The sequence below is a fragment of the Fusarium coffeatum genome (genome assembly GCF_003316985.1).
Source record: "Fusarium coffeatum strain FIESC_28 chromosome Unknown BRIP53273_contig_61, whole genome shotgun sequence".
Taxonomy (NCBI): Eukaryota; Fungi; Ascomycota; class Sordariomycetes; order Hypocreales; family Nectriaceae; genus Fusarium; species Fusarium coffeatum.
Window position 1 is genome coordinate 455,581 of NW_022157857.1, and position 12,751 is coordinate 468,331.

Genomic DNA, 12,751 nt, shown 5'->3' on the forward strand with positions numbered 1-12,751 from the left:
CTCCATTGCGGATGGAAGCAAAAAAATTCAATCAGAAAACAAAACAGAAACCCAAACAGCAACGAGACAAGCGCCCAGACGGAAGGAGTCAGAGAAGACAAGACAGTTCGTCAAAGTCAGTGACGAGAAGGAAAGACCCGCTCCGATCCCCGGTTTCCCAATCTCTGGACTCTTGTACTAGTACCTACTCGACTTAATTAGGTGAAGCTAGTGGCAGTCACGCCCTTGCTCTATTAGTCTTTGCTTTGGCTTTGGCTTTTAGCTTTGGGTCTTTTTGCGGACTTAGGTCGCTGTTCTGCCTCTGCTCTACTGAACTCGCTACTGCAGCACAGCGCTCTACTGCGGTCGGTTTTGCTCCTGCTGTTTTCATTGCTTGCTCCTTCCCATCCCACTTCCACCTTCCTCTGTTCACAGCAGCAGAAGAAGGAAGGTCTGGCTGCTGCCCTTTCTCTGGACCCACGATCAACCTTCCACAATCTTGGCTGTCAACGTCGATCTTGACTCCCTCTGGCTTCCTTTTTCTCCTTTGACCTTCTCCTCTTCTTCTTTTCCTTTCCCTGTCTCCCTTCCATTTTCGTTCGCTCTCTTCGGAGCGACACTGTCCATATATCCAACATCCGCAAATACATTCGAATTGCCTCTCATGCCCGCGTTATAGAAGAGCCTTTGGCCGATTTCTCTTCTCCTCTCCTCGCCAACCCCTTGAAGCTCCTCCGACTCGATCAACACTCCCTCGACCATCGCCAAGACATAAACCATTCCTTTTATCACGTTCTCCCTTGACGCATTCTCAGAGGACCCCTTGCGCCAAGGTATGTTTCTACAGCTTCGAGAAATGTTAGACCACCGACCGCATTCAATCTCAACACTCGTCACCCCACCTGTACCCCCGAATACTCGACTCGATCATATCAAATTTCTCCCTTGTTCATCTTCGACAACAGAACAATAGGCTAACGGTCAATTTTCTTTCAACAGCTCTGCGACATAAATAAACGACGGTTATTCGAACTTCCCCCTCTCCAATTCGCTAGACCTAGATCTGGTTCTAAGCGACTCCCGACGACCCGACAGCGCGGAGCCATGAACACGCCCCACGCCCCCCGAACAACGACGGCGCTGCCCCTCGACGACAATTCTCACGACACAGCAAACAACACTTTTAGAGGTCGTGATACCTCCCTTCGCTCATCTTCTCGTCCCATACCAGTTCCAGGCCATAGCCGTGCTGGTGCATCCCTTACACCAAACCCCCGTCGGCACGACCACGCCTATGCTACACTGTCCACTAGTCCTCTGTCGTCCTTCACGCTTCCTGATGTCTCTGTCACCACGCCGCCACTTGCTCATTTTCGCGCCGATACTACAATAGCACCGGCTTCCATACAAGACGGGGAACTCCCCCCGGCGCAACCACAAACACTGACTATTGGGTCACCGGCTGTCCCGAGACGTTCTGTCAGCCCTGTCGGCGGTTTACGCATCTCGACTGATTTTATCCAACGCCCGAAAACACCGGACCGTCGCGAGTCTTTTAACAACGGAAACGGCAATGGCTCTTCTCGAGGCTCATCGTCATTGAACCACAGGGCTTCATTTAACAACCTACACCCTCTTTCGAGGACCCCGAGTCTGAAGGCGGCTTTGAATAACAGTCTTGGCTCTGTCAGTGGAACGAGTAGCCTCGTACCTAGCCCGATTATTTCTGCTATGGGAGATATGACGCCTCTCCCGAGCCCGCTCATGACGGGTGATTCTCCAGGACCCTGGAAGAGGCTGAGCGTGGGTTCCTCGTCACCTCATCAGCAGCGCCTCACGAGTGTTGGAGAGGGCTCTGTTCTGGTCACAAGCACAGGCGAATCGATTGATGCTGCACTTGCAAATGGTGCTAAACGCAAAATATATTCAACCCTCGAGCCCGGCGACCACATACCGCCACAGCCATCCGTTAACCAGCCGCCCAAGCACCATACACGAAACCGAAGCGTGAGCGAGTACAAGCCTGATCCTATGAATATCCCCAAGAGACAGATATCAGTCTCTGCACGACCGAACAACGAAGCCGCTCCACGGGAGCCCTCAATACGACGAGAAGCCAACCTTGCTGAATCCCGGGGACTTACACCTTCGGTCGTCAAGCCACCTACGCCTCCTCCTAGTGAGTCGTCGCGAGACTCTGCCGATGGAAGCAGTAAACCTCGAGGACACAACTTTGAATATTTTGAAGCAAACGGACGCAATGATAAGAAGCGCCGACGGTGGAGAGCTGTGCGGATGCTTGGTCAGGGCACGTTCAGCAGAGTCATGCTGGCAACGAGTCAGATAGAACCTGACGAGGACTCCCCTGAGGTTGACCATGGGAGGCTTACACCCAAGCCTGAGCAAAGCCTTGACCGCAAGACTTTGGTTGCTGTCAAGGTTTGTGAGCATGGTCCAAAAGGTGGTGCCAGTGAAGAACGTGTTGAGATGAGCTTGAAGCGAGAGCTTGAGATCATGCTCTCAATACACCATCCCTCGCTAGTCGATCTGAAGGCTTGGAGCATTGAGCCGAGCCGAGCCATTCTTGTGCTGAGCTATTGCCCAGGAGGTGATATGTTCGATATTGCCACGACGCATCGCGCTGTGCTCAAGGAGCCTCTACTGCGAAGAATATTCGCCGAGATGGTTGGTGCAGTGGCCTATCTCCACGAGAGGAGGATTGTTCACCGAGATATCAAGCTTGAGAATGTTCTTGTCAACCTCACACCCTCTGAGCTTGCCGATCCGTCAATTGATTGGGCGACCTACCCCTACTCAGTTGTCAACCTGGGTGATCTGGGACTCTCAAGACGCATCGCAGATGACGAGAAGCTCGAGACTCGATGTGGATCCGAGGACTATGCAGCACCTGAGGTCATCATGGGTCAGCCCTACGATGGTCGGGCGACTGATGCTTGGTCACTTGGTGTACTCCTTTACGCTCTCCTCGAGGCGCGACTCCCATTTGATCCTCACCCAGGTATGAGTGATGCGCATAGGATGCGTAGTCGCACCAGTCATCGAATTGCCAGAGTCGAGTGGAAGTGGGTAGAATACTACGGTGATGACACCGACCACGACGGCGATGAGGCCAAGTTCAAGGCTAAGGGTCTGCTTGGTGCCATGGAGATCACGGAAGGATTGCTGAGACGCGCCAGGGGTCGATGGACCGTTGACAAGGTGGCCAAAACCCCTTGGGTCCAGGATGCCATTAAGGTCGAAGGCGGTATACGCTTTCGAGAGGAGAAAGACGGCGAAGAAGTGTCTTGACAGGAAGTCAGCCATAAAGCCGATCTTGCCCTTTGAGATTTGCTCTGATCAAATCACCGGCCACGTTTAACCTGATACTCACCGAAACCCGACTGCGCTTCCGCGACTTGCAACAATTTGCTCTACTTTTAACACTTACAAACAATCCTTTTTGGACCCCTTCTTAAGCGACGAGGACTTAGAGAGATTTCGTCTAAATATAGCATCACGACCGTTTTGAATCACTGAGACACAACGAAGGGACAGAGTTTCTTTGACAACGACTACATGACGGAACCGGGGGTACATGGAATAACGGATCTACCCAAATAAGAAGAACGACGGAGCGGTAAATGAATTAAGGAAAGGTGTTGGGTTCATGGGTACTAGTATCATGGGGTTCGGTTATTGTGTAGTTTTAGCATTTGTTTCATTGCCTTTGTTCTTTTGCTTCTTCTTCTTCTCACCCTCCTTTTTACTCGGCCACTTTCTTTTGGCCCTCGATCTTTTCTTTGCTTTGTTTTGTTTCTCTCTACTCTTCGGTTACCATCGTTGTTACTTTATATCATACCACTCGTAGGCTTTGGGAGTAGAAAAAGGTTATACCAAAAATGGATAGAAAGGTGTTTTTGAGATTCATCTGTATGTTTACATCTATAAAATTAAGCTCAGATTAAAGAGCCATTCATAAGTCTTGTCCGACCGTTGCCATGTGCCATGTTTATTTATATATTTCTCGTATATGCCCGAAATTTACTTTTCAACGTTGATGCAGCTACCGGTCTATTCACTGCGAAAAACAGTTTTGACTCAAACTTAACTAACTACATGTCCTCGCATGATGGAGCTAATTTCACTTTAAATTTAACGTATTACACTCACATATTTTGAACGTGCTCATGCTTATCTTGACGTCGGTGTCTGAGCTCGGGGATTTTGCTCCAACCCCCTCCTCGCTTGTGACCGAAGACCTGGAATAGGACCGTATTGTTATCAGCTGAGACATTTGATACTCATTCGTGGATTTGGGGGATCGAAACAAGATCTCTGGCCATTCTTATCCGTCCACGATGAACTGTTAAGTGCTGGCTTGAGATATGGACCTGGCCAATGGAATGTTGACTCAATATCTTGGGCATTCAGGCTAATTCAGCTTGTTTCCCGCCTTACTTGCCCAGACTTAACCCCTATCTGAAGGAAGAAAAGAAGACCGGATAGAACACGTAGTCGCAGTCGCCCTGTCGAGCAAATCTTGCAAAGGTTGTCAGACGTGATGCCGCATCAAGAAGTATGCACCGGCTGGGCTGTAAGCTATGTCTCGGAGCATTCAGCTTGAGACGCGGATACGCAGTCGAGCCGGCGCATGTGGCTTGCCCTATTGCTGATCCTAGACTTGGCGGGCGGCTGTTCTGGATGATCCCGAGTCAAGTCGGAGCGAATACTGATAGAATTACAACGGATCGGGACCCATATGTTTAAAAACCCGCGATGAGTGCTATCAGGGCTCTAATGACGAGCTGGCGCGATTGCGTGAGATGGAGATGGGAATCGCGGCTTGATCTCCGTGTATCAAGGAGAACGGGACAGGGGACAGGGGTGGGCGGCATCGACCAAAGGCACATGCACGCATAGGCTCGGTTACGCTGTCTTGCAGGAGCTCTGAAGCATGGAGACTGAACGCTACGCTACCAGAGCAACCCGAAATAGAATTGCACAGGCTTATCCTTATGATGAGTTACATCACCGGCCATGCCCGTACTAGAGTATCATGATGAACTTCAAAGACATGACTGAACAGCTCTCTATCAAGCCTTTGTCTTTCAACGCCATATAAGCATATCAGATGTGATTCGGCCGCTCTCTCGGCCGAGTCAATCTCGACATATGGGAACCGTTGCCGGACGGACCAGGGGCTGGAGTGGCATGTCATGGCTCCAGTGACTATGGAACGTTCCATTTTCAGCACACATGCCGACACCCTCCCTCCCTCTCAGCACGCGAGAGCCTAATTGCCCTCGATGCATGACTCTTGACTTTGAACAGAGTTGTTGTAAAGAGTTCACATTCGAGAGGCCTCTTGCGCCATTTGGACTTGACAAAGCCTCACATTTGATGTTTTTGCCCTCATCCGCTCTATTCCATGCAGGCGAGACAACCGCTCTGAGGAGACGAGGGGAAAACACCGATTGGTTTTGTAGGCTATCGGCGGGAGCCGGCTTGGCTACAGAGCCAGCGAGAACCACGGTCTTCGATCCCCCACACGGTTGCGGTCCCGTCTCCCTCCCTCTACCAGAGCCAGATATACAGTGTCAAAGCACAGCAACCGTTTCACTTGATTGGCCCATGCCTATTGAAGATCGATAAAATACAACGCGTCAAGGCACTCAGCTCCTCTGTTTTGGTGCCCTGATTCGTGGTCTCGTAGTAGGCGACAGCGTTTGGCAATGGCCACTAAAACCGACTCTTGATCTGGTCTCTGGAGACTGAAATAGCAGGTAATAATAGCGTGGCGGACGCCACGTCCGAAGGGATCCGGCTCTCAGTAGAGTTTCTAAGTCACCAAGCCTTTCCTGATTCTTCTTCCCGTCCGTCCCTAATACTCGACCTCGGAATTTCCGTAATTTTCACCCGATCATCAGAGACATGCCTGTGAATCTGTTCTGACGAGTATGACCCAGCTGAAAAAAGATATCAAGATGAAGCCCTTTGGGACAGCTTACATGCATACAATTCGATATCCATATCGGTGTGTATTCAGGCCTCTCAGCCAGCAGACAAACTGTGGGAGTGGTAGGAATGTACATCCTCGGTAGATTTCCCTTCGGTACGAGGCCTTAGAGCCGTATCGAGTCGTTCTGATTGGTGCTTATACCTCGTAGTGGTGGCTCCGTCTTGTTCACCTTCTGCTTCAGGCAATCATGGTCGCATGCTCCCACAAGCCCACCCCTGAAAGCTGACTGCTCAATGGTCGAGGTCTCATTGATCCCAGGGATGGCGTTGTCCATTTAGTGCAGCCTCATCGGCCCTTCTTTTTGTGTGGTGCTGAAGCCCAAATTCATAATTCGTCTTGTAGAGCCCATTGTGTAGCCTCTCCGAGAATCGCCTCCGCACTGCCATAACTCAAATCTTGTTGATCGAGAGTCCATTGTCGTTGTGGTGATCTGTGGCTGGTGTTTCTTGTCGGAGATCTATTTTATTAATGGTAAATGCCCCGACTTCTGGGCTAGAGATGGTCCTCTTATCTCCCTCAAGAACCCGCTCCAGCCTCCTCTAGACAGAAGATTGGGTTGCCTTTCTGGGAAACTTTGGCGAGGGAACTTTTGCTGGCGCTCTCTCACGCGCATTACTTGGCGTTCTGGCCGTGGGTGCTCCCCGTCTTTTTTCTGGCTCTCGTCGCATTGACGGTCCTATCACAGCACCGCCCATATCTCCTCTAGCTGGTGCGTCAAGTCTGGGGAACGATAACGTTAGCAAGCCCTGGCCGTTGCTTTGGTGCGACTCACTGGTATTGTCATACAGCGGCAGACACCCCAGTCCTGGTAGTGCCCGCTAGGCTGTCATTGCGCTTTGTTCTGTTCTGCTCCTGCTCCTGCTCTGGCTGTTACTGTTCGGACGCTTCTTCCACTTATTATTATACGTACCGATAGTCATGGGCAGGTCTGCCCGTCAATTCATCCTCCCGCTCTTCAACCTCCATCTGAGCTCTCCCGCTCGCCACATTAACAAGTTATGAATCCGCGCATTGGCGACTGAGGACACAGCCGAGGCCTTCGAGTCGCCTCAGTCCGTCATTGACTGACTCTCTGCCAAAAGACCGGGCATCTCACGTCCGGCCTGGGCATCACCGGCGCCATGTTTAACCATCAAGCAGGCGGATCTCGCCCTTCCAACAACAATAACAACAATGGAGATCCATCATATGGTTTCGCTAACCAAGGCTGGCAACGGTTCAATATGGACAACAATAACACCAACAGCTTCCCGACGAGTCACTCGCAAGCATATCAGGATTCTGGCGCATCTTTCGGCGACTCGTCCGGCATGGACTGGGCGCCAACACCGTCGGCGGAATATGGAATGCGATTCGATCAACAGGACTCCATGTCCCAGGATGTTGAATTTGACGATATGAGCTCTTCTCATGGAGGAGGAGGTGGCGTCAGTCGACTGATTTCGCAATTCGAGAACAAGTCATTTGCACCGCCATTGCCTCCGAGACCATCGAATGTCGTAACGAGCCCAGTACATCAGGATCCTCCCGTATCTTCGCCGTTTGGGAACTTCAGTGTTGCTTCGCCCATCGTTACGAGTCCTCTCGCCAGTCCTGCAGAACCCAACTATGGACTTTTGAGCGGCCACTCACGAATCACCAGTCCTCTCGTTAGCCCACCGCCCGCACTCGCTTTTGGCGGTTATCATGATATCCCACCAGTCCACAGTCCAGGTATTGGACCATCGTCCTTTGGAAGTATGAACGGCTTCATGATGAACAACAATAGAGTACAAACCCCAATGGAATCAACTCCTATGACTGGTTCATCAATGATGCACAATCCAGTAATGAGTAACAAAGTTACTTCACCCAGTTCAACAACTCCAGGTGTTCCAGGCACACCTGGGTTTGCGATCTGGCGACCACCCGTGCCAACGACCTCTAAGCCCTCTTTGGATCAGCAAGGTAGCAATAACTCCGGTGGTTATTTTGCAAAGCCACCAATTCCCTCGACACCTAAGCCCGTGATGAACGCTGGAAGCCAGCTGGTTTTGGATTTCAACACCAATTCCAGCTTTAATGTCAAAGGCAAAGCTCCCGCCAAGCCGCCTGCAAAACCACCCAGGCCTATCCGCCAGCCCTCACGATCATCAATATCAACACCGACACCCTTTAGCCCTACTATCAAACGTGAACCCTCCACGCCGCAATTGTCTCAGGTTCCGGCCTCTTCCCTTGTCTCACCGGTATGTTTCGTGTAGCTCGAGCATAGAATTGCTGACTCTAATACAAAACCAGAATGAACGAAGAAGTTCGGTATCTCAACGATCACAAATGGGAAGTCGTCCCTCGAGAGAGCAAGTGCCTGCCGAGGCTTGGGAATCGTTCAAAAACACAATCCGAACTCTCTACCTCGAAGAGAGGAAGCCACTCAAAGAGGTCATGTCAGTCATGGCCGATAAGTATGGTTTCCAAGCGACGTAAGTTCCCAGAATGCTGTTTTCAGACCAATCTCTGATGCCTTTTAGACCGAAGATGTATAAGACCCGTTTCTCGCAATGGGGTTTTGTCAAGAATAACACCGAGGATGAAGTCAAACGCCTGCTGTCTATGAAGTTTCAGCGTGACGCCGAAGGAAAGGTGTCTGAATTCGTCCGCAACGGAAAAGTGGTCAATTTGAGCACGTATCTGAAGAGGAAAGGCGTAACTGAGTACGACTTAGTCGACTTCGATTTAACAGCTGATCTGCCTGCACACATCCGATGCCGAACCCCAACACCGCCTCCCACGCCAGGTTATCTTCAATCACCGGATCTCATTCGAGCTCAAGAAACAATCGTTACAAATATGAGGAAAGCATTTTTGCAATGTCGACAATTTGAGGTGGAAACCGATGCTCAAATTGGGTGGCAGGTGATCATGGTGTGGGGGGCTGATTCCAGTGATCTTCTCCTCGAAGCCAATCACTACTTTGAAATGAAGGACCACGATCAAGGCGGCCACTTCTTGATGAAGGCCTTCACACAACTCGAATCAGATTTGAAGAAGCTTTCCCCGCAAGGCATTATAGAGGTGCTTCTGGGTATGGTTCATCGTGATCCAGGCATGATGACTGCGCTCTGCAAGTATCTCGCAGCTTACTCGACGACCAACTTTGAGCGATCGCATCCTTTGCGGCAGATCTTTGCCTGCCTGTATGAAGTTCAGCAGAAGCATGGCCCCCAGACACTTTCGGAGCTTCTATGGGGTAGTATACCCACAATCGCTGAAGAACTGGAAGCCATTTATGGGCGTAAACATCCTTATGTGGCCCGAACATGGGTCGATCTGGCCATGTTCCATAACCATGTTGACCAGGAACGACTGGAGAAACTGGTGGTAGAACTCCGACTCCTGCAGCGGCAGATGGAGCAACGACTGGGTAACGAAAGTGCCGAGGTTCTTGTATTGCGATATACAATCCTCCAGCTGATGTTTGCGGCATATCCCCAATCCGATCAGACAAAACAGGCCACCATCGATTTCTGGCACCACATGAGAGGAATGAATCTCATCTTCCCTGTTCGCAGCCAGCAGCCAAACGTCTTCTGCTACCACAGTCCTGTCAAGGTGGATCCATGGACAAAGCGATGTCGGCGTCGATACGAGTCGGGCATTACGTTCCTTCAAGAACATGTCGGGGTCCGCGTTATAGTATATTTCGAGGAAGACTTCCACACAACGGAACATGCACCGGAGCATATGCCACATCAGCATCAGCAACGCCAATATCAACAGAGCCACCAGCAGCGACAGTCGCAGCAACAACAGCAGCGTCCACAAGAATTGCAGGCACAGGACTCGTGGGCGGCTGCAATGGGGCAGCAGATCTCAAACGGAAGATATTCGTTATTCTGAGCAGGTTCTCAGTCCGTTTATTATTCTCAAGTCTTGATGTTTACCCGACACATCAGGAACCAACGTATGTAATTCGACGAAGCCGATGTTTCAACAAGTACGGGTGGTGAAGGCGGCTTCAACGACTGCACAATATATTAGTGATGCCATTATGCTGTGCATCTAGCACATGCCCGGGCACACGACACCTTTGGATTCAATCATGATCCCAATGATGAGAACACAGCCTGGAGTCTCGGTACCGAGCATGCTTTTTTCTTTTCTTTTCTTTTCTTTTCTTTTTTCTCATGGATCGGCGTTTATTTTGGGGGTTTCTGGACGAAATAAAGGGTCACGGGGACCCTCAAACATTTTGGTTTTGGTTGATGTGTGAAATGACACCCCTTGTATAACAGTAACTATGTGCGCTGATGAGATGAGATTGGGCAGACGACGGAGTTTCGGAAGGATAAGGCATGGTATTCGAGACGATAGCGCTTACAGAACAGAGAAGGAGTTATGAAGATGGTGATGCTGTATCAGGAAGGTGAGGTGGGTGCGGCTGCGGCGTGGTTGCGCGGTGCGCTGCGGCGTGGTTGCGCGGTGCGCTGCGGCAATCAGGAAAGGAAGGAAGCATCCATTATGAACAAAGCCCTCCAAACGAGGGCAGGCGATACCCTGGGCCAAAAAATACTGTCAATAGTGACTCATAGTAATTACACTAGGCATCTTAAACTTACACACATAGACATTAACTCCATGACTTATATTCTAACCTTGCTTCATATCTCCTGTGCTTAAGGTTCAATTAATGCCCCTCCAGAGGTCTGCTATCTCCGATCTATTCCCGGTACAAACCTAAACCTCCATGATTTTCATCATGGCAACTCCACCATCCTCAACCTGCCATCATGCGCTTAACACGCCCTTCAGTCTTTGCAGACTGCCCCTCCATATCCTTCCAGCGCCTCTACTCTTCATCTCGCATCATCCGACGTTAGCAATCACCTCAATCGGTACCTATCATGGACCCATCATGCTAACTCTGTGGTCATCCAGAGAACGACGTTCTGTTTCTGCGCCAGAAGGGCACCAAGGGTCCAAAATGGCATCTCACGTCCCCTCTTCGTCCTGATGCTCGTATACGTCTTGGATATGGCGCTTCTATCAACGCTTCCAATCTCATCGGTCGTCGTATACTTGATAGTGTAGTTGACAGCTCCGACCGTAAGGTTGATATACTTGAACCGACTCTGGGCTCCTACATCCTCAACAGCGAACGAATGGCTACACCAGTATGCACTCTTGTCAATTGACTTACAAAGACTTCAGCTCAAATTTTCACGCTTCCAGATTTACCCCCATCATGCAAACTTCATCGTATCGCTACTCGACCTGAACCTTTCTCAACCCAACGAAGAAGATTACGATCCAGAGACAAACGAACCTCTTCAACCGATGGAAATATTCGAGGCTGGCACAGGAATGGGAAGTTTGACGCTGCACTTAGCTCGTGCCCTTACCGCAGCCAACCCAGCCGTACCCTCTATGCTGCGCGATGGTCTCTGCTCTGCTCGCTACAAGCCCGAAGGCCGTGGCCTCGACCTCTCCGAAGAAGTTCAGACTGCCTATAATTCTTACCGCTCCAGTCGCCGCGCCGTGCTCCATACTCTCGATCAGAATACCAGACATTCACGTGCTGCAAACCAGCTAGTGCGACGATATCGCCGCTCTATCTATTATCCTACGGTGGACTTCCATACCGGCTCTATCAGCGACTATATTTCGCCTCGCCTTACTGAGACAGATGGACAGCCTATCTTTTCCCATGCGATTCTTGACCTCCCTTCAGTCGAGGACTACGCAGAACCAGTAATTCAAGCTCTACATCCTAACGGTCTGCTTGTTGTCTTTGCGCCTTCCATTAGTCAAATCGCTAGATTTCAAGCATGGGCATCGCAAACGAAACAGCCTGTGCGACAGGAAAGAGTGATTGAGCTCGACGTATCCACAACAGCGGATGGTGTGCTCGATACTGGTGGTGGTAGAGAGTGGGATGTCAAGCAGGTTACTCCAAAGAACGACCCTAACGCGGCTCCTGTTCAGGTGATGCGACCCAAGGTCGGTGATCGTATCTCTGGTGGCGGATTTGTGGGTGTTTACAGACGATGGCCCATCAAACAGACAATGACCCAAGTTGAATCTGTTGGCGAGGTTGTTTCTGATGCTGAGGCGCCGTCCGAGCCTACTCTGGAAGAGAGTGTTTCCAATGCTGAGGAAACATCCGAGTCCGTTCAAGAGGAGAGTTCTTCTAATGTTCAAGAAAGCACCGAGGCTAGTAGCGACGAGGCCGAGATCAAGCCTTCAACGAGCGTATATGTGAACAATACTTAACATATTTACACAAATCTTGCATTAGTAGATCAAACATGTAAACTACACATAGGCACATAGAATCGGAGAATGTTTAAGTGAAAGAATAATAATATGTCGCTTGCTATATCGTTCTGGTTTCCCAAAGCATGAATGGGTATCTCTATGCAACATGCTCAAACATCAAAAAAGGTCATATCCTCCACACGTTCAATCATCAAGATTTCATAATCTCATCTCTTTTCCTCCTTTGCACTCCTTCTTCCCCAAGTTTGCGCGGAGTGTCAAATGTCCAGCATTTCCCCCAAATAATTAACTTAAAAAAACAACTTTTCCCACCCAAGATAAATACCATTGCATCCAGTGCGTGGTCAAACCCCGACCTGCGGCACTGAAGATTAAAACAAACAAATAATAAAGATAGAAGAAATGAATGAGAAATATGGGTATTGCCACGATAGAGCTGTGGTCTTTGAATGGTACAGCCTCTTTGAGAGGGGTGAATGGGCTTGCGCCTCATGG

The 12,751-nt window shown here is 50.1% G+C and overlaps 3 protein-coding genes across 3 annotated transcripts; all 3 read left to right on the top strand.

Moving 5' to 3' along the window:
* Positions 1 to 1,083: 1,083 nt before the first annotated feature.
* On the top strand, positions 1,084 to 3,288 carry FIESC28_02916 (uncharacterized protein; the record flags this gene model as incomplete). The annotated part of the gene is made up of 1 exon (XM_031157065.1): positions 1,084 to 3,288. One exon carries the CDS (start codon positions 1,084 to 1,086, stop codon positions 3,286 to 3,288), a length of 2,205 nt encoding a protein of 734 aa, XP_031019017.1.
* A 3,831-nt stretch (positions 3,289 to 7,119) lies between these two features.
* Positions 7,120 to 9,877, top strand: FIESC28_02917 (uncharacterized protein; the record flags this gene model as incomplete). The annotated part of the gene is made up of 3 exons (XM_031157066.1): positions 7,120 to 8,226; positions 8,279 to 8,460; positions 8,509 to 9,877. 3 exons carry the CDS (start codon positions 7,120 to 7,122, stop codon positions 9,875 to 9,877), a joined length of 2,658 nt encoding a protein of 885 aa, XP_031019018.1.
* An 890-nt stretch (positions 9,878 to 10,767) lies between these two features.
* On the top strand, positions 10,768 to 12,250 carry FIESC28_02918 (uncharacterized protein; the record flags this gene model as incomplete). Its single annotated transcript, XM_031157067.1, has 3 exons — positions 10,768 to 10,852; positions 10,916 to 11,151; positions 11,210 to 12,250. The coding sequence occupies 3 exons, from the start codon at positions 10,768 to 10,770 to the stop codon at positions 12,248 to 12,250; spliced, it is 1,362 nt and encodes a 453-aa protein (XP_031019019.1).
* Positions 12,251 to 12,751: the final 501 nt, after the last annotated feature.